At 43.1% G+C, this 22567-nt stretch overlaps 1 protein-coding gene across 2 annotated transcripts in view; it reads left to right on the forward strand.

The window, feature by feature from the left end:
* The window catches only part of AKAP2 (A kinase (PRKA) anchor protein 2), a 120101-nt gene that overhangs the window by 77764 nt on the left and 19770 nt on the right, over window positions 1-22567 (forward strand). For both annotated transcript variants that reach the window (XM_011966383.1, XM_011966384.1), the window contains exon 2: window positions 8428-10870. In XM_011966383.1, coding sequence (XP_011821773.1) covers window positions 8539-10870 — 2332 coding nt within the window. In that variant the 5' untranslated portion in view covers window positions 8428-8538. The remainder of the gene's footprint in view (window positions 1-8427; window positions 10871-22567) is intronic.

The raw sequence follows: 22567 nt of genomic DNA on the forward strand, positions 1-22567 counted from the left end.
CGCCGTCCCCACCCCACCCTACCCCTTCTGCATTTGCCTTAGTGCTGGAGACATCCTGACTTAGCCAGAAAGTTAAAAGTTTAGGAAGAACCTCTCTAAAGACAGCCACGCATAGCTCGTGGAACCAGTTCTTCATCATGATTGTCGTTGCGTCCTGTGTACTGAAAACGTGACTTACAAAAGAGAGGCAGGATGAGAAGCGAAAACAGAGATACTCTCTGATTTCACAGCTATGAAGAATTTTTGTTTTATAGCCATGCCTCTGTTCCTAGGCCAAGAGTGAGTTTGTATTTTTGGTGGAACTTATAAATAACTGGATTAAAGGATCGGGTCACCTATTATCTGGAGAAAAGCATTTCTAATTTAAATGTCATGGCTTTAGTAGGAAGTAATCTGGGTTATTCAGAGCAGAGAAACCTGGTTGTACAGCCTGGTGTTTGAGTAATTTGGGTCACACTGTGCATTTAGGCTAGGAGCCTGGGAGGTCGAGATGCGTTAGGGACACTGTCGAGCTTTAACAGCCTGAGGATGGTGGGGCAGGGCGGAGGCTGTGAACACAGTGAACATTGTCCTTGTGGTGAAGGACACCTTTCTGCTCTCTGCCTGGGCTCAGGCAGGCCTGCTAAGGAAAATGCACTTCCTTAAAGTTATCTCTGTTCATGACATGCCTAGCTGCAGGCCTAGGTACCCTGGGCAGAAAGAACACATGGGTGTCTATGCCCAGTGGGTCAGGGATCAGGGCCCTGCTGTTGTGTTTTCTGTGCAAATGTAAACAGGCTTCTAGAATCTCACTTGTGGTGTTGGTGAGGAGTTGCAGCCTTTTCTCACAGTGTCCATCACAATGACATGGACATGGGATCTTAATATTTTACCTCTGGCAAGTGGCCAGAGGAAACAGAACCCCTTCAGAGCCCAGCCCAGAGGATGAAACTCCCAGACTGTGCAAGAAGTCACATTTCTTTCTTTTTTTTTTTTTTTGAAATGGAGTCTCGCTCTGTCGCCCAGGCTGGAGTGCAGTGGCGCGATCTTGGCTCACTGCAAGCTCCGCCTCCCAGGTTCATGCCATTCTCCTGGCTCAGCCTCCTGAGTAGCTGGGACTACAGGCGCCCACCACCACGCCCGGCTAAGTTTTTCCTATTTTTAGTAGAGACGGGGTTTCACCATGTTAGCCGGGATGGTCTTGATATCCTGACCTCATGATCCACTCGCCTCACCCTCCCAAAGTGCTGGGATTACAGGCCTGAGCTACCGCACCTGGCCCAAGAAGTCACATTTCTAGCTGACACATAGAGCAGCAGATATGTCTCCAGAGAGTTAAGTCTCGACGGAGTTCATCTGTCTCTGACCAAGACTAAATAAAGAAGGCAAAGAGATCATTGACTTTTAAAGCTAAATTGTGAGTCTCACATCATCTGTAGAGATTCAAGCAAGTAAAAGATCAACCAAAAAGCCAAGCTAACTCTCTTTTGATCCATCCACTCTTCTTACCATTTCCCATGTCATTTCAAAAGCCTCCTATTATTGAGAATGCATTTTGATATATCAGGATAGAATGAGAAGAACCCACCTTCAAATCCTGGCTAGGGGACTTACTAGCCAGATGATCTTGAGAAATGTTCCTTTATTTCTCTATACCTGTTATTCTGAAGTTTTAAGACTGAAATAAAATTCGTGCCTTTCCCACTTAACAGAGGGCCATGTTTCAAGCATCAGCTGACATATGTATGTGCATGTACTATGAAATGATAAGCTATTAGACATGTGTCAACTAGAAAATGGGGATGCCACGCTTACAGATGCCCACGGGACAGGCTTGTCAGGGCTGTCTCATTCACTCGTACGTTTACTTGGCTAGCTGAGTAATGGAGATGGACCAGGTTCTGTTTTATCCAGTGTGTGACCCCTCCTCTGCTTCTCATGTGACTGGAGCCCCAGGTCTGGTGGTTCTTAACTACTTATTCTACTTACTGCATTTCAGGGCTTAACTTTTAAGGACATTTTGTGAAATTATTCTCTCTATTGCAGCACAACTGTATCTTCCTAGTTGTGTTCAGCTTCAACTAAAATTCACATGTAAGGATCTGGGGTTAGGGAAAGATTAGGGAGATTAGAGCTGCCATAGGTTCTGACTTTGAGTCTTTCCTGGGCCTTTTTTCTTTAATCTTTTCTTGTTGATTTCTTTTCTTCTAAAAATCTCCTGCTCTTTTCCCAAAAGAAATTCAGTCTGCTGCCAGAAAGAATATAATATCAGTCATTTAAACCTCAGTGTAAAATGGCTTAATAATAGTGAACATTTGCATTAACCGTTTTACAGTTTACATAGTACTTTTAAGTACATTTTCTAACTTAATTCTCAAAACAGATTTGGGAGATATTATTAGTCCTGCTTACGAAGGAGTTCTATTCTCAGCAGAATTCCGTAATTATAGTACAAAAAGTCTGGTAGGACTTTTATACGTAGAGCCAAGAAATGACCCCAGACTCTGGTCTTTGGACACCAAACTCTGAATTACCACATTTTCTGCATTATTTAGGTGGAGACATAGGCACCTGTGTTGTAAATTAAGCCATGTTAATTCGCTTTGCAAAACTATTAAACACTTTTTGGTAGATAAAGGTGACTTTAGTAGCAGCCTGGCTACCAGGTTATATTAAACACAGGTCTCTTGGACCAAATTCTGGCACTCATACAGACTTGTGTTAAATAAACATTTGTAAAAAATGGTATGAAGAACTCTCAGGTCCCTAAGTTTCTAGATGCTACCCCCCCACCTTGCCTGAAGACAGATGTGGGAACTTTATGAAGACAGGATTCTGTTACCATTTTAGTGGGTGTTGAGCAACCAAAGTCCCCTGAACCAAAGGCTAGAAACAAGAATAGTTAGTTCTCAAACCTCAAACACCATCCCTAAGGGTGTATAAACCAAAGGGCTCACTCTATTGGCATATCCCCTTCATGAAAGGGTGAGGAAGATCTCTAATCCACAAATGTGAACATCACCAATTTCACGGGTTTCTAACATTCATTATGCTAATTGACAGGCCACTAATTTCACTAATGAAAACCTATTTCTCACCTTAATTATGCCAATTAGCAAAGCTTCAGGGGTTCTCCGGAGTTCAAGAGAGCTAAGTACTGGAGGAAGCCACCTGTGGGGTGTGGTATCTCTCATTAGATCCTAGGTGACCATTTCTTGAGTTTATGTTCCCAGTTAGGGTGGTTGTCAGACCCTGGAATGTAATTTAAACTGATTTCAGAAGCACACAGCTGTATTAAATTGCCCCTGACCAAGTATTTGAAAGTAAATGGTAGACGTCCTAACCAGCTGTTAACTAGTCTAGGAATTTAGTGGGAAAGGCAGGTTTCTGTGTCGTGGTGTTAGAGCTCTACCTGTAGGGTGAGCTGGGCCCATCTAAAAAGCTCTCACAGCCCCTTTGCACCCTAGTTTTTCTCTGACCTTAGAAAACCCAGTTTGATAATTCTTTCATATCCTTCTGTTTTTTTGCATTGGGAAATAGTTCATTTCAAAAAGGACTTTCCTGTTGATTGAATGAATGTGCATCTTATCTAAATCTGGAATCACATTCACCTAATCTGAAGCATGGAGAAAATTCTGGACCTTCTTATCTTCAAAGAGAGCAATAAGCATTTGTTGGTTTAAACAAGACATCATCTGACGATACCAAGCCCAGATTCCTGCCCAATCCGGATAGGTTAGATTTCCAGCCCATTTTTATTTACCTGGTTTAGTTGCCAGTGGCTTTGATTCCATCAGGCCATCATGCATGAAGGCAAATTCTTACTGCTTACAGTGGAACTCAGGAATTCGCTCTTTTGTTATCATTGTTGTCTAACTTTACAAAACCTCAAGACCTCTGGTGCATGATTGTGAATCAGTAATTCAGAGTTGTTTATCTCTTTAAATACTTCCATACCAATTAGAGGTTAAACCTGCTGCTCCCTGAGTAGATGGAATTTAGTGTCAGGAAGAATTTTCTGAATTTATGGGAAAGGGGAACTGGATGCCATATAGCTCACAAGAAGGAGGGCCTCTTTCCTGTTTACACCCGCCAGTGTCTAGAGGTTTAAAAAAATGTATTGGAAAGGATTCATCTCAAATTACCCTGGAACCCCCACTAACTTTGACTTTTAACAAGTAACTGGCCTTTTGTGTGTGTGTGTGTGCGTGTGTGTGTGTGATGGAGTTTCACTCTTATTGACCAGGCTGGAGTGCAGTGGCGTGATCTTGGCTCACTGTAACCTCCTCCTCCTAGGTTCAAGCGATTCTCCTGCCTCAGCCTCTCAAGTAGCTGGGATTACAGGGGCACTTGCCACCACGCCTGGCTAATTTTTTGTATTTTTAGTAGAGACGGGGTTTCACTGTGTTGGCCAGGCTGGTCTCAAACTCCTGACCTCACCTCAGGTAATCTGCCTGCCTTAGCCTCCCAAAGTTTTGGGATTACAGGGGTAAGCCACCGCGTGGGCAGCTTCTTCTTTTTTTTTTTTTCCTTTTTGAGACCGAGCCTCACTTCCTCACCCAGGCTGGAATGCTCCAACCTCCGCTCTCTGGGTTCAAGTGATTCTCTTGCCAAATAGCTGGGATTACAGGTGTACACCACCATGCCTGGTCAACTTTTGTATTTTTAGTGGAGACGAGGTTTCACCACGTTGGTCAGGCTGTTCTCAAACTCCTGACCTCAAGTGATCCGCTCACATTGGCCTCCCAAAATGTTGGGATTATAGGCGTGAGCCACCGCACCCAACCTTTTTTGAGACAGAGTCTCACTTCCTCGCCCAGACTGGAATGCAGTGGCACTATCTTGGCTCACTGCAACCTCCGCTTTCCAGGTTCAAGCGATTCTCAAGCCAAGTAGCTGGGATTACAGGTGTACACCACCATGCCCGGCTAACTTTTGTATTTTTAGTGGAGAGGGGGTTTCACCATGTTGATCAAGCTGGTCTCAAACTCCTGACCTCAAGTGATCCACCCACCTTAGCCTCCCAAAGTGCTGGGATTTCAGACATGAGCTACTGCACTCTGCCAACTAACTAGCATATTTTAAAATCTGTTTGACCGATCACAGAAGACATAACTACTTGTAAATTAATTTCTGATTCAAAGATAATGGCAGTTTTATGTATTTTTTTCAGACAACTGCAAAAGTATATTGTCAAATTCTCGTCTTAGATTTTAAAAATTTGGTACCAAAACAACTATTTGTAGTTTAAAAAGAGTGCCTTAGAAAGAGCTGTTCAATTGTTGAGTCCTAAAAAGAAAACATGGAAAGGCATCTGCTCATTCATCATCGAGCACTTGATGTGTGAAACATTCAAGAGAAAGGGACAATGCTGATGTGAGGAGCGGAAAGGCTTCTTGGGAAATGGCTTTGGAGATAAGCCACATCACTCCTTCCTCTGATTAGCAACAAGAGACAAAGAGAGGCAAGTTCTTCATTTGCCTGATTCAGACTAAGAAAACTCTTTTTTTTTTGTTTTTGTTTTATGAACATATAATTTTAATATTTTGTTTTATTATTATTATTATTATTATACTTTAAGTTCTCGGGTACATGTGCATAACGTGCAGGTTTGTTACATATGTATACTTGTGCCATGTTGCTGTGCTGCACCCATCAACTCGTCAGCAATAGACTTAGGGCTTTCTTGGAAGTACAGGGAACTCGTTTTTTTTTTTTTTTTTTTTTTTAAGAAAGGGTATTGTCTTCTGGAGCTTATCGTTGCTGCTAATTTCATTGTGACCCTGCAGAATAAGTTCCCGTCATGTTTAATGAATGGATTAATTCATTAAACTATAGAACTAATTATTTGCCTTTTAGTTTCCTTTACTATTACGTTGCCCTTCTTCCTCTCCTCAAGTATTCTAAAGCATCTTGTGTTTCAGGAGAGCAGTGTTTTCTAACCATATTTCAGTCCTACCGGCTTCCTACTGTTTTCCCACTCCCCTCCGCCCACCTCGACCCCAAAGCCAAAAAGGATAGAAGGAGAGCTCTGTTGTTCCCATGCAGAATATCAGCAGTGAGTCATTAGCCAAAAGAAGCCAGGGGTAAGGGTGCCATAGGTAATCTGACTCATCTTAGCAGTACCATGAATCTCTCTTTGTCTTCTTATTCCAATAATAATTTTCCATGGAGTGGGCTAATTTTGGCCTAGGTTTACTTGGAATTGAATGGCCGCCAGTAAGTTTCAGCATTCAGATTTTGTGTAATTCTTAATGATATATGAGTAGAAGTTACCAACAATGCCTTATCCAACAAAAAGTTTAGTTAACAGTTTTAAAAGGGCTGGCCCTGCAGGATGGCTCACGCTTGTAATCCCAGCACTTTGGGGAGGCCAAGGCTGGACTACTTGAGTCCAGGAGTTTGAGACTAGCCTGGGCAACATAGCAAGACTCTATCTCTACAAAAAATTTTAAAAATTAGCCAGGCATGGTGACACCCACCTGTAGTCCTAAGGGAAACTGAGGCAGGGGGATCCCATGAGCTCAGGAGTTGAAGGTTGCAGTGAACTATGATCACATCACTGTGCTTCAACCTGGGCAACAGAACAAGAGCCTGTCTCTTTTAAAAAAAAAAAAAAAAAAAGGAAGGTAGCAGCAAAAACTACTATTTAATGATGGTCAAAAATAAAAAATAAAGATGTTAGCAATTATAAATATTGTGTTAAGTATCACTGTTTAACAAAGACCAGACCTAGACTGGAAGAAAATCAGAGAACAGAAGATGTTGACAAAAGAGGAATACTCATTATTCGTGCCTGTTAATGGAGAAGACCTATACATTACTTGAATAATTTAAGTCTGAAAGGAAACGTGGGAAATGAAGATTGAAGGAAACCCCCCAGTTCATGGATAACCTGGAGAGTTTTTCAACATTTTGACAGCAATGTAGAGCACTTACGGTGAACTCCTGTGTTTTCTTAGGTCTTAAAAACAAATCCATAATTATCTACTTTTTGGGGAAGGATTTTGAAATTAATTTCCTGAGAATCATCCCAAGGTGGTGCTTTAATATTCTAAGCATTTAAAATTGTTGAAATCTTAGATAAATGAAGATTACACCCTCTTGCAATTTTGCATTGTCCTATGTCAATAATACAAGGCACATTATAAACTTGAGATAGGGAGACAAAGCCGACCTAGGTGTTAGTAAAGTCCTTGAGGGTAACTCTAATTAAATTTATACTTTACTGGAATTCTTTGAGATAAGCCAGAGTCCTTTGATATGAAAAAGAAAATCATCTTATAATTTGAAAATTAATGTTTCTAATGCCAAATAACAAAATTACATAGGCTAGATAACTGGTAGAAAAATAGGATAGATAAGTTGGGCATGGTGGCTCATGTCTGTAATCCCAGCACTTCGGGAGGCTGAGGCGGGCAGATTGCTTGAATACAGGAGTTCAAGACCAGCCTGGGTGACATGGAGAAACTCTGTCTCTACAAAAAAAAAAAAAAAAAAAAAAAAAAATCAGCCAGGGGTGATGGCACACACCTGTAGTCCTGGGAGGTGGAGGTTGCAGTGAGCCAAGATGGCACTACTGCACTCCAGCCTGGGCCACAGAGCAAGACCCCATCTTAAAAAATAATATGTGTATATGTGTGTGTGTGTGTGTGTGTGTGTGTGTGTGTATGTGTGTGTGTATATGTATGTGTATATATATATGATGGATTTTAAAACATTAAGAAGATAGAGTTTTCTTATTGAATCACAAACTGAAGATATCACATATAAAGCAGTTAAGAAACTGGAGGAGAGGTACCATTGGCCATTAGCTTTTCAAAGCAATGCTGACTTCTTAACTAAAGAGTATTATTTTGATGCCATCCCAGAAAACAGCTGTGCAGTCAGTGGCTTTGGTGATGGTGTTTATAAGGCACATGGTCAGTAACAGCCGTGGCAGTAAGGCACTGTAGCCTATGTGCTGCCATTAAAGGGATCTACTGTTTTCCAGTATTTTATTCTGGAAAGATTTTCCAAAAAGTTTCTTGTCTCCAGAATAACTGCATTAATGGCAGAGAGTCATATGTTTTAAAGATCTGTTCATACAAAAGGACCTTCTTTTTTCAATCCTATTAATAGTCCTATTGCATAGCCTGCAATCATTTGCTACAAAATACTTGGGAAGACTCTGGTACAATAATGATGTAATCCCTTACACCTTAGTAGATAAAATTTAAAAATGGCACTAGCATGTAAACAAAATGGAATCTGTAAAATAGAGAGGGTTTGGCACCCGTTACTACAAGAAAATGAACATTTAAGGGATTATTAGGAAATTTCTATTCAAAAGAATTTGTCACTGTGGTTTCCATTTTCCTTCCTCTTAGTTATGAGTCAGTTTGTCAGCATTCACATCCATAAGAGATGCAGTATTTAACCCCGACTTCTGTTTTCTCTTTATTCCAGAAGCCTCCCCAGCTTTCTGAGGATGATATCCGGCTAAAAAGCGAGGGAGACGACTATAGTGCCACCCTCCTGGAGCCTGTTACCAGCTCTCTTTCTCCAGATCACAAGAACATGGAAATTGAGGTGTCTGTTGCAGAATGTAAAAGTGTTCCTGGAATCACCTCTACCCCACATCCCATGGACCACCCTTCCCCTTTCTATTCACCCCCACATAATGGCCTCCTCACGGATCACCACGAATCCCTGGATAACGATGTTGCCAGAGAGATCCGCTATCTAGATGAGGTGCTGGAGGCCAACTGCTGTGATTCTGCTGTGGACGGAACATTCAATGGAACATCCTCCCCAGAGCCTGGTGCAGTGGTCCTGGTGGGCGGCCTAAGCCCCGCTGTCCACGAGACGGCCCAACCAGAACCCACTGAGAGAACAGCTAGCCAGCAGGCACCGCCTCACATCGAGCTCAGTAATAGCAGCCCTGACCCCATGGCAGAGGCAGAAAGAACAAATGGCCATTCCCCCAGCCAGCCTAGAGATGCGCTGGGGGACAGCCTGCAGGCCCCTGTCAGCCCCAGCTCCTCAACCAGCTCATGGTGTTCTTCCCGAGACGGAGAGTTCACTCTCACCACACTGAAGAAGGAGGCCAAGTTTGAGCTGCGTGCCTTCCATGAGGACAAGAAGCCCTCCAAGCTCTTTGAGGATGACGAGCGTGAGAAAGAACAATACTGCGTTAGAAAAGTGAGGCCTTCGGAAGAGATGCTGGAGCTGGAAAAGGAGAGGAGGGAGCTCATCCGCAGCCAGGCCGTCAAGAAGAATCCTGGCATTGCAGCAAAATGGTGGAATCCCCCGCAGGAAAAAACCATCGAGGAGCAGCTGGACGAGGAACATTTGGAGTCGCACAAAAAGTACAAGGAGCGCAAGGAGAAAAGGGCACAGCAGGAACAGTTGCTGCTGCAGCAACAGTTACAGCAGCAGCAGCAGCAGCAGCAGCAGCAGCAGCAGCAGCAGCAGCAGCCCCCATCGCAGCTCTGCACAGCCCCTGCCTCTTCTCATGAATACGCAAGCATGATTGACAAAGCAAAGGAGGACATTGTCACAGAGCAGATAGATTTCTCTGCTGCTCGCAAACAATTTCAGCTGATGGAGAATTCCAGGCAAGCAGTGGCCAAGGGCCAGAGTACACCCAGGCTGTTCTCCATCAAGCCTTTCTACAGGCCTCTGGGATCAGTCAACTCAGACAAGCCACTGACTAATCCGAGACCACCTTCTGTCGGGGGACCTCCAGAAGACAGTGGTGCCTCAGCCACCAAGGGACAGAAATCCCCCGGTGCCCTGGAGACCCCATCGGCAGCAGGAAGCCAGGGCAACACAGCCCCTCAGGGGAAGGAAGGGCCCTACAGCGAGCCTTCTAAACGTGGGCCCTTATCTAAACTGTGGGCAGAGGATGGAGAATTTACGAGCGCCCGGGCCGTCCTCACCGTGGTCAAGGATGATGACCATGGGATTTTGGATCAGTTCTCAAAATCTGTCAATGTCTCCTTGACCCAAGAGGAGCTTGACTCTGGTCTTGATGAATTGTCGGTGAGGTCTCAGGATACCACAGTCCTGGAGACCCTATCCAATGATTTCAGCATGGACAACATCAGTGACAGTGGGGCCTCCAATGAGACAACCAATGCCCTCCAGGAAAATTCACTGGCTGATTTTTCTCTGCCGCAGACGCCACAAACTGACAACCCCTCAGAGGGCCGAGGAGAAGGCGTCTCCAAGTCATTTAGCGATCATGGTTTCTATTCCCCTTCCTCCACGCTGGGGGACTCTCCGTCGGTTGATGATCCCTTGGAGTATCAGGCTGGCCTCCTGGTGCAGAATGCCATTCAACAAGCCATAGCCGAGCAGGTGGATAAAGCTGTGTCTAAAACCAGCAGGGATGGAGCAGAGCAACAGGGACCTGAAGCAACTGTAGAGGAAGCTGAAGCTGGGGCTTTCGGCTCAGAAAAGCCTCAGAGCATGTTTGAGCCACCTCAGGTGTCTTCTCCTGTTCAAGAGAAAAGGGATGTATTACCAAAGATTCTGCCTGCTGAAGACAGGGCACTCAGGGAAAGGGGGCCCCCCCAGCCACTGCCAGCTGTGCAACCCAGTGGCCCGATTAACATGGAGGAGACCAGGCCCGAAGGAAGCTATTTCAGCAAGTACTCGGAGGCAGCTGAGCTGAGAAGCACAGCCTCCCTCCTGGCCACTCAAGAATCCGACGTGATGGTTGGACCCTTCAAGCTGAGGTCCAGGAAACAGCGGACTTTGTCCATGATCGAGGAAGAGATCCGAGCAGCTCAGGAAAGGGAAGAGGAGCTGAAGAGGCAGAGACAAGTCTTGCAGAGTACACAGAGCCCCAGGACAAAGAACGCCCCATCGCTGCCCTCCAGAACATGCTATAAAACTGCCCCAGGTAAGTGAGGTGCCTCACATGAGAGACATGCCACAGCAGTCTGTTGTTGTTGATTCCAGCTCATGGGTTTCTATGTGGAGCCTCCTCTGTGTGTGTCTGGAATAAGTGTTGGGGGGACACTAGCATGAGAATTCCAGCATACAGGAACATGCCACAAAAGTGTCAGAGTGTCCTCTAGAAGAACCCTGAGCTTGGATGGAGTTTGCCACTTTCCAGAGGATGCAATCGCTCCTTTTTTGTTGTTCTGCTTTGGACTTGGTTTGTTATAAAGAATTGTTCTCTTTTACTTGAAAGCCTGCCCTTGTATGAAGGAGAGGCTGTTTGTGGCATAGAACCAGAGTGGGCCCGTGTGTGGACTATGTTGGAATCAGTAGCTTGACCCTCAGTATCTGTAGTTAAGTCAAACCCATCTGATTTGGGAGCTGTCCTCTACTAACCCCTTCTGAATGCTGGTTCCCTTCCCAGCAATGATAGTCATGGCTTGGCATTGCAGACTGGTCCATGCAAAATATTTTTGTTCATCTTCTGTGTAACTGGGTTTTTCTTCTGAAGTCACCACAAAGCAACTACTTTGGAATCAGGGGTGGGCACATCTTTTCTTATCATGTGACCCCTTTCGAGAAGTTGAATGACTCTTCACAAAGGCAAGTGTTTAATCCCTTCATATTGCCTGGGCAGTCCCTTTTTTGAATACTTTGTGTAGATGGTTGATGTTAATTAGGGTGCTAATTATTATTGCTACCATTTGGATAACAGTGTGACCAGTTGTTTTGATTTTCCATGTGGATTTGATGGCAATCAGGGATCCACGCATCTTCAACTGTGGATTTGATGGCAATCAGGGATCCACGCATCTTCAACTGTAGAAAACACTGCTCAAAGCGTGGTCCAAGCTAGTCCAGAAATCATTTGCTACTGGTTCATTCTAAGTTCAGACATTGAGAGTAAGCATTTGAAAACTCTTATTGCAATACGATATTGTCCTGAAATCCAAGCGTGGGATTTTTGCATTTTACAAAACTATTGCTTCATAATGGACTGGTGGGGAGAAACTGATGCTTCACTGGAGAAAATTTCAGAATCATTACCCTAAAGTATAATTGTTGACACTTATCTTGGTCCATCCAGATCTTAATCTTATCTTGACACTTGGCTTCCATCAAATCTACAATAACACAAGGTCACTCTTCTCATTAACTTTTTAAATTTTGAAAGAATCTCCAACCTAAAGAAAAGTTCCCAAGTACAGTACAAATGTCTTTCTATTTTGAATCATTTGAGAGTAAATTGCCAATATGATACCCCATCACCCCCAATTTTGTAGACTGCTCCCTAATGTGGGTCTCTGATGCTTTCATATGATTATTTTCAGGTTGTGCCTCTTTGGTAGGAATCCCACTAAGTTGATGCTGTGTTCTCATGCTACTGTATCCAAACAGGTAGCATGTGGTATTAGTTTGTCCCATTATGGGGACAGGTGTCAACTCTGATCACTTAATATTGATTATGATCACTCCATTGATGGAGTGTCTGCCAGGCTTCTGCACAGTAGTTACTTTTTTCTTTTGTAATTCGTATATATTTTGTAGGGCAATACTTTGGTATTATGCAATTTTCACCCCACTTCTTATCAAACTTCATTTATTTATGTTGGTATGATCTCATGGATTCCTGTGATATTCAATGGATTATAATTCATTTCTTTTATTATTTTTATCCTTAACTTGTTCAGTTACTGCTCACAGGAGCCCCTTTTGGCTAACTTATATGTCCTTTGGAGATGTCCCCGTTATCCTTTGAATGCTTCCTCAATTTCTGGCATCGCAAGATATTCCAGTTTCATCTTATACTTTCCCAACCCTGAAATCAGTCGTCTCTCCAAAGAGCACTAGTTTCTGATGATGGAGAATGGTATTTACAAACAAAGATCTGAGTGCGAGCTGTGCTCATTGTTATTGCATTGTCGCTGGCCCCGAGCACTCTCAGTGGACAGAATTAGAAATTATACACATCTCTCTTGAAAACCATGAGTTTGCCCCATTGCTTTTTAATTCTTATATAATAAAAGGCTCATTCATACTTTCTCCCTTTCCATATTTGTAACCACCTTCTTGACAACAAGGTTTTGTTTTTAATAAAAACTTAGTTTTTATTATCTGTAATATGTTTATTATTTAACTAGCCCTCCTTCCCCCTCACTCCAGTATAACCAGTCTCCTGTTTTCCTCACCAAACTTGGGCTCCAATATCATTTCTGGGTGGCCACTGCCACCCCCCCTTCACCAGCACCCTCCTTACCCTCCCTGGGCTCCAACACTACAGCAGGTACCATCTTATTCAGCCTGGCCTAGTGACTTTTGGACTGAATTGTTTGGGAAGGAAAGGAAAGAGAGGAAGAAGAGGAAGAGTGCAGTGACTTTCTTAATATATGCCATCAAATTGGTGATAAAGTTTCAACAAATGAATAAGGTGGGGGGCGGGCACAAACATTCAGACCATAGCATGAGTATGTTCAGGTTTCTCTGGCTCTGTCTGTTAATCGAACCCCTCACCATATTACCTCCAACTTTATTTCCAGCACATAAACAATTGTCTAATATAAAGACATTTTAATGCTTTCTCCTGATTCCCCCACCGGCTGTTGTCCATCAGGCTTCCCCACCAGGACCAAGGTTGCCTTAAACAAGTCAGCATCCTAAGGCTTGCCAGTGGCATCTCAGCAACCCAGTATCAATCTCCCCAGTACTTCCCTCCATGCTGATACTGATCTGTTCTCCATATCCTACCCTCATAGGATTGATTTCTGCTCCCTACAGGGGGATAGTAATTCATCCATGCAAGCCTGCTCTAGTCTTGATGTCATATTGAGTACAATCATGATAATGATATGCATGCATGTCATTTCTTCATGTTTATCTGTAGAACATTTAAAGCAGGCACCCGGGCTTCCCAGAATTACAACATGAGTTGAACGAAATGGAATGTAAAATACAATTTTCTTCCTGTTCATGCCTGGAAATCTTGGGAGTATTGCTTGGCTGGCCAACCTCCAAGTTCATGATCAGGGAGAAGGCTGACACATGACTCTGAGCAGCCAAACTAGACAATTCATGACTAGGGTCAGAACTCCTGGCTCCAGTGGTTTTGTGAATGGAGATATTACCAAGTTCCTATGGCACATTTCATATTTTATGCCAGAAGAAGTGACTCCACTAGTTTGTTGTGTGACTCAGATTGATGATAGGATACTTGGTGATGAAAAATACAATTTTTAACTTCTCTGGTAGAAATCATGCTGGTGGCATGCTGGAATCCTAAAACCTTAAAGCAAACAAAATCCAAGTCAAGATGTGGTAAGGAAGGAGAAATCTTCTAATTCTTTCCATACAAAAGTCTAGACGGAAACCCCATCCCCCAGGTGTGGAAATGATGTTTGGTTTTGCTTTTAGTGTCTTTGCTTTTAAAAGATGGACAATGAATGATAGAAGTTCTGTTTTGAAAAGCATATAGTCATTGTTAATGAACAGGTATCTGGAAATTACCTTGTTGGTTCTTATTTGACCTTTTTTTTTTTTCTTTTGAGACAGAGTCTTGCTCTGTTGCCCAGGTTGGAGTGCAGTGGGGCAAACTCGACTCACTGCAACTTCCACCTCCCAGGTTCAAGTGATTCTCCTGCCTCAGCCTCCTGAGTAGCTGGGATTACAGGCACCCAACACCATGCCCAGCTAATTTTTTTGTTTGTTTGTTTTTTGTATTTTTAGTAGAGACAGGGTTTCATCATGTTGGCCAGGCTGGTCTCTAACTCCCGACCTCAGGTGATCCACCCGCCTTGGCCTTCCAAAGTGCTAGGATTACAGGCGCGAGCCACCATGCCTGGCCCTTATTTGACTTTTAAAGGAAGAAGCTCCACTTTAATAGAATTTGAATGACATTTGTTTATACAGAGGTGAACAAAAATGTGTAGTCCCTGCTCTCAGGGAACTTAATGGTTCAGTAAGAGAAACAACATTAAACAAATGAGGCAGTTTTATGACAGAGAAGCACAGAGACCTGTAGGAGCACAAAACAAGGAAGACTATGTCATTTGGAGGGTAAAGAAAGTCTTCCTTCCTTAGGAAATTACTGTCTAAGCTGAGAAATGAAGGGGTAAAGTTGGGCTCAGGGTGTAGGGGAGAAGGAAAGGCACCTAAGAGAGGCTCAAAAGGAATAGAGAACTTGGCACATTTGAGATGTTTAAGAGTAAGTTAAAGGAAGAGATTTAAAACAAAACAGAAACTGATTTGGAGTCAGACAATCAAGAGCTCTGTCAATCATATTAAAGGTTGTAGACTTTAGAGTTTACACTGTGGTCAGTGAGAAGCCTGTGAGAGTTTTTAAAGGAGTAATTATCTGAACACAACCCCGAGCTGTCCTGCCTTCACTGTGAGTTGATGGACTCGATGTCTTCCTGTTGTAATGAATCCATTTCACAGGCTTGAATTGAGCTCTTCCTGCTTATGAGCACTTCGGAAGGCTGGCGCCGTCTTGGTGAACACCCTGTATGTTATGTGAGGAGCCATGCTCCCAATAGTGTGTGCATGTGTGCCCTCTGCTGATGGCACTTAGAGACTAAAAGGAGGAAGGCCGGGGTGGTGGTGCATGCCTGTGATCCCAGCACTTTGGGAGGTGGAGGCAAGAGGATTGCTTGAGCTCAGGAGTTTGAGACCAGCCTAGGCAACATAACAAGGCCCCATCTCTTTAAAAAAAAAAAAAAAAAAAAAAAATTAGCTGAGTGTAGTGACACATGCCTGTAGTCCCAGCTATTTGGGAAACTGAGGCAAGAAGGTTGCTTGAGCCCAGGTGTTCAAGGCTGCAGTGAGCTATGATTGAACCATTGTACTCCAACCTGGGCAGCAAAGTGAGATCATGTCTCAAAAAAAAAAAAAGAGAGAGAGAGAGAGAGAATAAAGGAAGCACCTTTGCAGGTACATGAGCCTGATTTGAAGGGGTAACTCACACACTGCTGTAAAACACCCTTGAGGAAAGAATTAGGGGGTGGGGTATCCAAACATTGTATTAAAGTTGCAGTTTCAGACCTTTTCAAATGTCTTTTCATATTGGTGTTGCCAACAGTTCTCACTTTAGTATCTATGTCTATTATTAGATATCCTGGTTTCACTTCCAAGTTCTAAGCATGCCAGAGAAACACGGTTAGGTGATGATTTGTTTGGTTTTTTGAAAGTTTCTGTTTTCATGCCAGATGTTGAATTTATCTACCAAGTCAGATCATTCACCCCATGAGACCTACATTATGGAGAGTGGCAAAAGAGAAGGTGGTGTAGGTTGCTATTAAGTTCCACAGCTTGGGGTGTCTGTTCATGTCTTCTAATAAGTGGAAAGATGTGACCGTTATAAATCTTACTTTCGTAAGATGTACAGGAAGTATTGACTTCTGCTGCTGTCTGTTTAAGATTCCACATGAGGTGATCATTATATTATTATAAAGATTCTTAACTGGGTCTTTGTTCTTTCCCCTTCATTATCTGCAAATATCACAAGGGAAAGTCTTAGGAAAAATATGTTTGTGGGTGTCCACACAGTCTTCATGAAGCAGACCTTGGTGGAGTGTGCCATGCTAAATTAGAGCCAGATGAGGCACGGTTTTATTTGAGGTGCCCTCATTGCTCCATGGGGGAAGCCCCTGTGTCGGCATCTGACAGAAGGATTGATGATGAGAGAGCTCTCCATCGGTAGTACTCAGTGCCTCTCTTTCCTGCAAGGCAGGCACCAACTGTGCAGCTTGTAGGAGCCCTGCCGGCTGTGTGAAGCTAGCTAAAGCTTACTGTGGCATGTCCACAGATGGTTATTGTCCACCACCATGTTTCTAGAACATTCTCTGGTGACACAAGTCTAATCATGGTAGTTACAATTTATCAAGGCCTTAAAGCTGCATATAATACTAGTTATTTCACACTTGACATTTCTTATTTTCTCACTGAATCCTCCCAACAGCCCTCTCAGAAACAAATTAACCCTTGAGGCCAGATATATTTCTGGATTCAGCCTTTTTCTGATTTTAGAGAATTTATAAAGTACATACTATTATTTAGAAAAGTAATGCAATGAATATACTATTATTTAACACAACTGGCAGGTTCTAGGGCAACACCCTGTGATCAAATTAAATTTCTACTCTAAAACTTGAGAAGAAGAATTAGTTACATTAAGTGGGGAAAGACTAGGACACCCTCATGTCAGCTCATGTCAGGTTTTGCTGCCAAATAAGTTATGAAAAATCTTTCTTTTCAGACTTTTTTGGATTTGGGAATTATGCATGAAGAGTTGTAGACCTGTAATATTATTCTTTTTCAAAGTATTACTACTAGAGCCCAGAGAGATTAAGTTGCCCAGGGTCGCTCAGCGTGAAAATGGGAGAGTCTGGTTTCAAACTCAGGTTCTCATTTGTCTCCAAAATCCATCTTCTTTCCCCTACCTTCTCCTTCCTGTCTGTTGAGCCTGCTCTGCAAGGTATGCAGTAATAGCTTCTCTCTCCAACCTGTAGCTCAGGTTCCCTCTACCCTTTCCCAGTCTCATGCCCAACCCCTGCATTTTCCTGGGTCCTTCCTGATCCTCCTTTTAGGAGTCACTATAGCTCTGCAATCCTTCTCTTGCAGTGGCCTGGGTATATAAATTTGACTCTCAGAGGCCATGAAACAATGCTTCCCTAGTGACCCAGGATGATTCCTTTCTGCTTTCAGAACTCAATTCTAATGCCCCAAATTACAGTAGGCAAAATCACTCAGGCTGTCCAAAGATCTGAGCAGATAGCCAAGGGACTAACTTAGTCCACTTCAGCCATCTAGCCTAGCTGCTCTTGTGAGTTCTTTTTGAAAGTTTATTTCCCAGGAAGAAACTCTGCCATTTACTCCAGAAACAGGCTCATTCCTTGAAAACTTTGAAAGAACTGAGTACTCAAGCAAGGAAGCAATTTTTAAATTTGAGGATGAGCAGGGACAAGTGTTCATTATTCTGTTAACTAAACATGAACACTTTTGGTTCAGTGGGGTCAAAGTCAACTAAGTTAGTTGACTGGTGATCATTGAGCACCATTACTACGTACTGTTCTCCTTGCCTTTTAAAAATTGAGCTTTCTTCCTTGGACCATAACTTCCCTGTGTTCTCTTTACCTAAACCCAGCAAGTATGTTTTCTTGAAAAATGCATGCCATTTGGAAAGGAATTGGTAAGAAAAGACTATGTTGAAGCTGTGTTTGGCAAGGGGTGAAGGTGTGCAATGAAATCAGGACTTTTCAAAGTATAGAATTCCACATTCTCTTTAGACATTACCCTTAAAGTTTTGGAAAGGGCAACTGCCATGATTAAACCTGCCTATCAGCCTCACTCTTGAGATGCTGTGGGCCCAGAAGTCTTTCTTCTGTAACAAGCCTGCGATCACAGCTTCTGGGCAGCAGAACTTTGGAAAAAGCAGAACGTTTCCCACCAGCTGAATTCCCTGGTGTAAGCAGGTTCCGCTGTTCCTGCTGATTGTGCTGGGTCTTCGGATATATCCACATGTCTGGGTTGACTCCTGCTGGTGCTGGGCCACCACGTGATGTCCTCATTGCCTACTTCTGCATGGCCTCTCCATGCCGCAAGTTAGTTAGGGGAGCATCTTCTGAGGAATCAAACTCAGCCATGTACAAAAACAGCTGCATAGTTTTCAGGTGACAAAGAGGAGGTGAATCAAAGAACCTAATTCTTGCAAGTTCCTTGGTAAGAAATAGGAAGTAATCAAAACCAGGCTTGGGAGCAGGATATCCTCTGTGACTGCTGGAGTTCAGGGCAGAATATGACTGTGTCTTTTACTAGCCATAGTTACTTGCTGTGTACTTTGCCAAGGAGATTGGCATTTCAGGTCTGTTTGATCTTTGTGTGCTACATACGTATGGGGTGGAAAACTAGGGGGTGAGGTGGGTCAGGCAGAGAGTTTGTGGACAGACCATTAGAGCACCGAAGAATACATGTGTAGTTCTTGTAACGAGATTTTCTTTCTCATGGCCTTGAAGGTAAAGTAAAAGGCTTCTCAAAACCTGTGTGTATCTAACTCGCAAGTATTACCAGTCTCTCTTTTATTTCCCATTACTCAAGTATACATTTATATGCGAAGGCCAAGCGAGGTGGCTTATGCCTGTAATCCCAGCACTTTGGGAGCCTGAGGTGGGTGGATCACTTGAGGTCAGGAGTTTGAGACCAGCCTGGTCAACACAGTGAAACCCCATGTCTGCCAAAAATACAAAAATGAGCCAGGTGTGGTGGCGCATGCCTGTAATCCCATCTACTCGGGAGGCTAAGGCAGGAGAATTGCCTGAACCCGGGAGGTTGTAGCGAGCTACAACCCCTACTGCACTCCAACCTGGGCAACAAAGCAAGACTCTGTCTCAAAAAAAAAAAAAAAAGTGTGATGTAAAAAAGCTGGTCAAGGAGAATACATGCTAAAATGTGACAGTCACTTCTCTGAATTCGTATCTCAAGCTTAATTCCTGACTCCACTGCTTGCTAGCTTTGTGACCAAGTTACTTCACCTCTGTAAACCTCAGTAAAATAGGAATAAAGTTATACCAGCCTCATGAAAGTTGAGACAGGGCCTGGTACATAAAAAGCTCCTAGTAAGAGTTATTATTGTTGTTATTACAACATTACAGTTGCTCTTTTGTTTTAAGAAAAAGCCTAGAGGCTGATCGCTTGAGACCAGAAGTTCAAGACCAACCTGGGCAACATAGTGAGACCCTGTTTCTATGGAAAAAAAAAATAGCCGAATTTAGTGTTGTGTATCTGTAGTTCTAGCTATGCAGGAGGCGAGGCTGGAGGATTGCCTAAGCTTGAGTTCAACACTGCCATGAGCTATGGTCATGCCACTGGACTCCAGTCTGAGTAACAAAGCAAGACCCTGTCTCAAGAAAGAAAAGTCCAGAAAGCCTTAGTAGAATTATTTAGGAGTTGCTGTTTCGTACAGTTGTGAGCCTGAGATAAATAACAGAACACATCTGATAAAATTGCTTTCTATTCCTAGCTGGGATTTTTTTTCAGTTACTTCCTTAGAATTAACATTTCTCTTGGAAACTTGAGGTTAGGAATAATGAGTTTTCAGTAGTCCACTATGATTTCAAAAACTAAAGAGTAAAAAAATCCATCATTAAATGTATTGAGTGACAATAAAATTACATGTATTACCATAAAAATGTTTTCCTTTTGGGAGGAGGTAATCTTCACACAGCCAAGCCTACCATGCTGGTAGAAAAGTATTTAACAAAAGGATCTTGGTGGAGAATTACTATTCACCATAATTTTCATTCTTACTGTTTTAATTAACTTTTTTCCTTTTTGGTCTTAAACTCTGCTTGCCCTGTAAGAGCAGAGCACTTTCTTTCCTTCTAGAGTTTTCATCCTCTTCCAGTTGTGTTCATAGGGATAAACCCTATATCAGCAACTCGTCCGAACAACCCGACTTACCTTTAAGCAATAGTATTTGACAGTTTCTCAGACTTGTTTGCCAAGCAGGGGTATTTCTCATTTCTGAGCTAGGTTTATAATCTGAAGATTCATATCATCACATTCTCCCACCCCTGGGGCCTTCAAAGGAGGAGATGAAAGAAGAAGGGACCAGCTCTTGGTGTGCGGGTCACAGCTGGACCCGCACAAGTCCGTGCACTCTGGGGCTGACAAGCAGGATGCTCCCTTGTACTGAGAGGAAACGAAATTGAAATTGCAAGTCTGAGCTCATTTCTTTCTGGTGACTTGTGGGTCGCTTTAGATGTTTGCAACCTTATCCCAATGCTGTGTGAAGAAAGGAGGTCATTGAAGGAGGCCCCGGCTGAGGCGTGTCCTCTGGTGGGTGTTTTTGTTCGGTTCAGTTTGGTTTTTAAATATGAGTGGGTCATGGCTTTTTCTTTTCTTTTGAGAAATGTGGAAACAAAGGCTGTTTGATTTAAGACCTCAGACTTCATGCATAGAGAGAGTAATAATCACCCAAATCATCATATCTGACCAAAATTTTCAGAACTTTTGGAATCCTCATTCTTGGCTTTTTAAAAGTTAGACCTGAAATCCAGAAGGAGGATTTGGGCTGTCAGGGATGACAACAGCTGTATTCTGAGTGCATGCAGCCGTCTCTTGGGTTCTTTGGGTGGGAGGAATTGCAGATTCTTTTCTCTGCCCCCTGTCAGCACAGCCCCCTACAGATGCCCAAGGGAAATCCGTCTTGCCTGGAAAATCCAGAAGCACAGCCAAGGCATGGCTTGCTTTCTCTGGACCACAGTGGTATAACTATTCATGATGAATAAGCAGGAAACACCAATTTATGCTTTCCCACTCATGATGGGAGACACCACTAGCTAATTTGGAGTGAAACTCGTTGGCTTTCCTTGCTCCTTAGTCTACCTTGCAATGCTACAGTCTCGTGAGCACCACCATTGCAGAGATGAACAGTTTGTTTCCTTCTGAGCTCCTCTGAGTATGCACTGCCTGGGATGATGGAAGGGCTTGTGGATCTGCCTAGCCCATAAAGGTTAAAACAAGCAGGTTTATCTGCTTTTCTCAGCATGGGCTAATAATATTTACAAGAAAAGTTTTCTGGTTTGTTTCATATTTTAAAATTAATGTGTGCTTATTGTAGAAAAAATGTAAAAAGAATCAAGTGATTCATAATCCTGCTCCCCCAGGAATAGCCACCTTTCTAGATTTTCTCCATGCCCATAGGTGCTTGGAAGGCAATATTGGGTTGATACTTGCATTTGTTTCTATTGTTGCTGTGACAAATTACCACAAATATAGTAGCATAAAAAATGCACATTTAGCCAGGCACAGTGGCTCATGCCCGTAATCCCAGCACTTTGGGGAGCTGAGGCTGGAGGATCTCTTGAGCCCAGGAGTTCAAGACTAGCCTGGACAACATAGTGAGACCTTATCTCTAGTAATAATATTTTTTAAAATGCATTATCTTACACATGCATTATCTTACAGCTTTAGAAGGCAGAAGTCTGAAATTCATCTGCTATGGATGAATATCTGACCAAAATAATTTTCAGAACTTTTGGAATCCCCATTCTTGGCTTTTTAAAAGTTAGACCTTAAATCCAGAAGGAGGATTGAGACCAGCCTGGTCTCGATTGAGACCCCCTCCCCCAAATTCATATACTGAAGTCTTAATCCTCAGTGTGGTGGTATTTGGAGGTGGGCCCTTTGGGATATAATTAGGTTTACGTGAAATCACAGAGTAGAGCCCTCATGATAGGATTAATGCCTTTGTAAGAAGAGACATCAGACGGCTTCTCTCCCCACTGTGTGAGGACACAGCAAGAGGGCAGCTGTCTGCAATCCAGGGAGAGAGCCTTCGGCACAAACCGACCATTCTGGCACCTTGATCTTGGACTTCCAGACTCTAGAACTGTGAGAAAATAAGTGTGTGTTGTTCAAACCATCCAGTCTATGGTATTTTATGGCAGCTCAAACAAACTAAGACTGGGCTAAAATCAATGTGTCAGCAGGCAGTGTTCCTTCCAGAGGCTCTGGGGAAGAGTTCACTTTCTTCCTTCTTTCATTCTGTTGTTGTTCCTCCATCTTCAAGGCCAGCAGTGCAGCATCTTCAGATCTCTCTCTCTCTCTCTCTCTCTCTCTCTCTCTCTGTCTCTCTCTGACCCTCCTACTTCCCTTCTGCAATTAC

This window comes from Mandrillus leucophaeus, unplaced genomic scaffold (genome assembly GCF_000951045.1).
Source record: "Mandrillus leucophaeus isolate KB7577 unplaced genomic scaffold, Mleu.le_1.0 Scaffold76, whole genome shotgun sequence".
NCBI lineage: Eukaryota > Metazoa > Chordata > Mammalia > Primates > Cercopithecidae > Mandrillus > Mandrillus leucophaeus.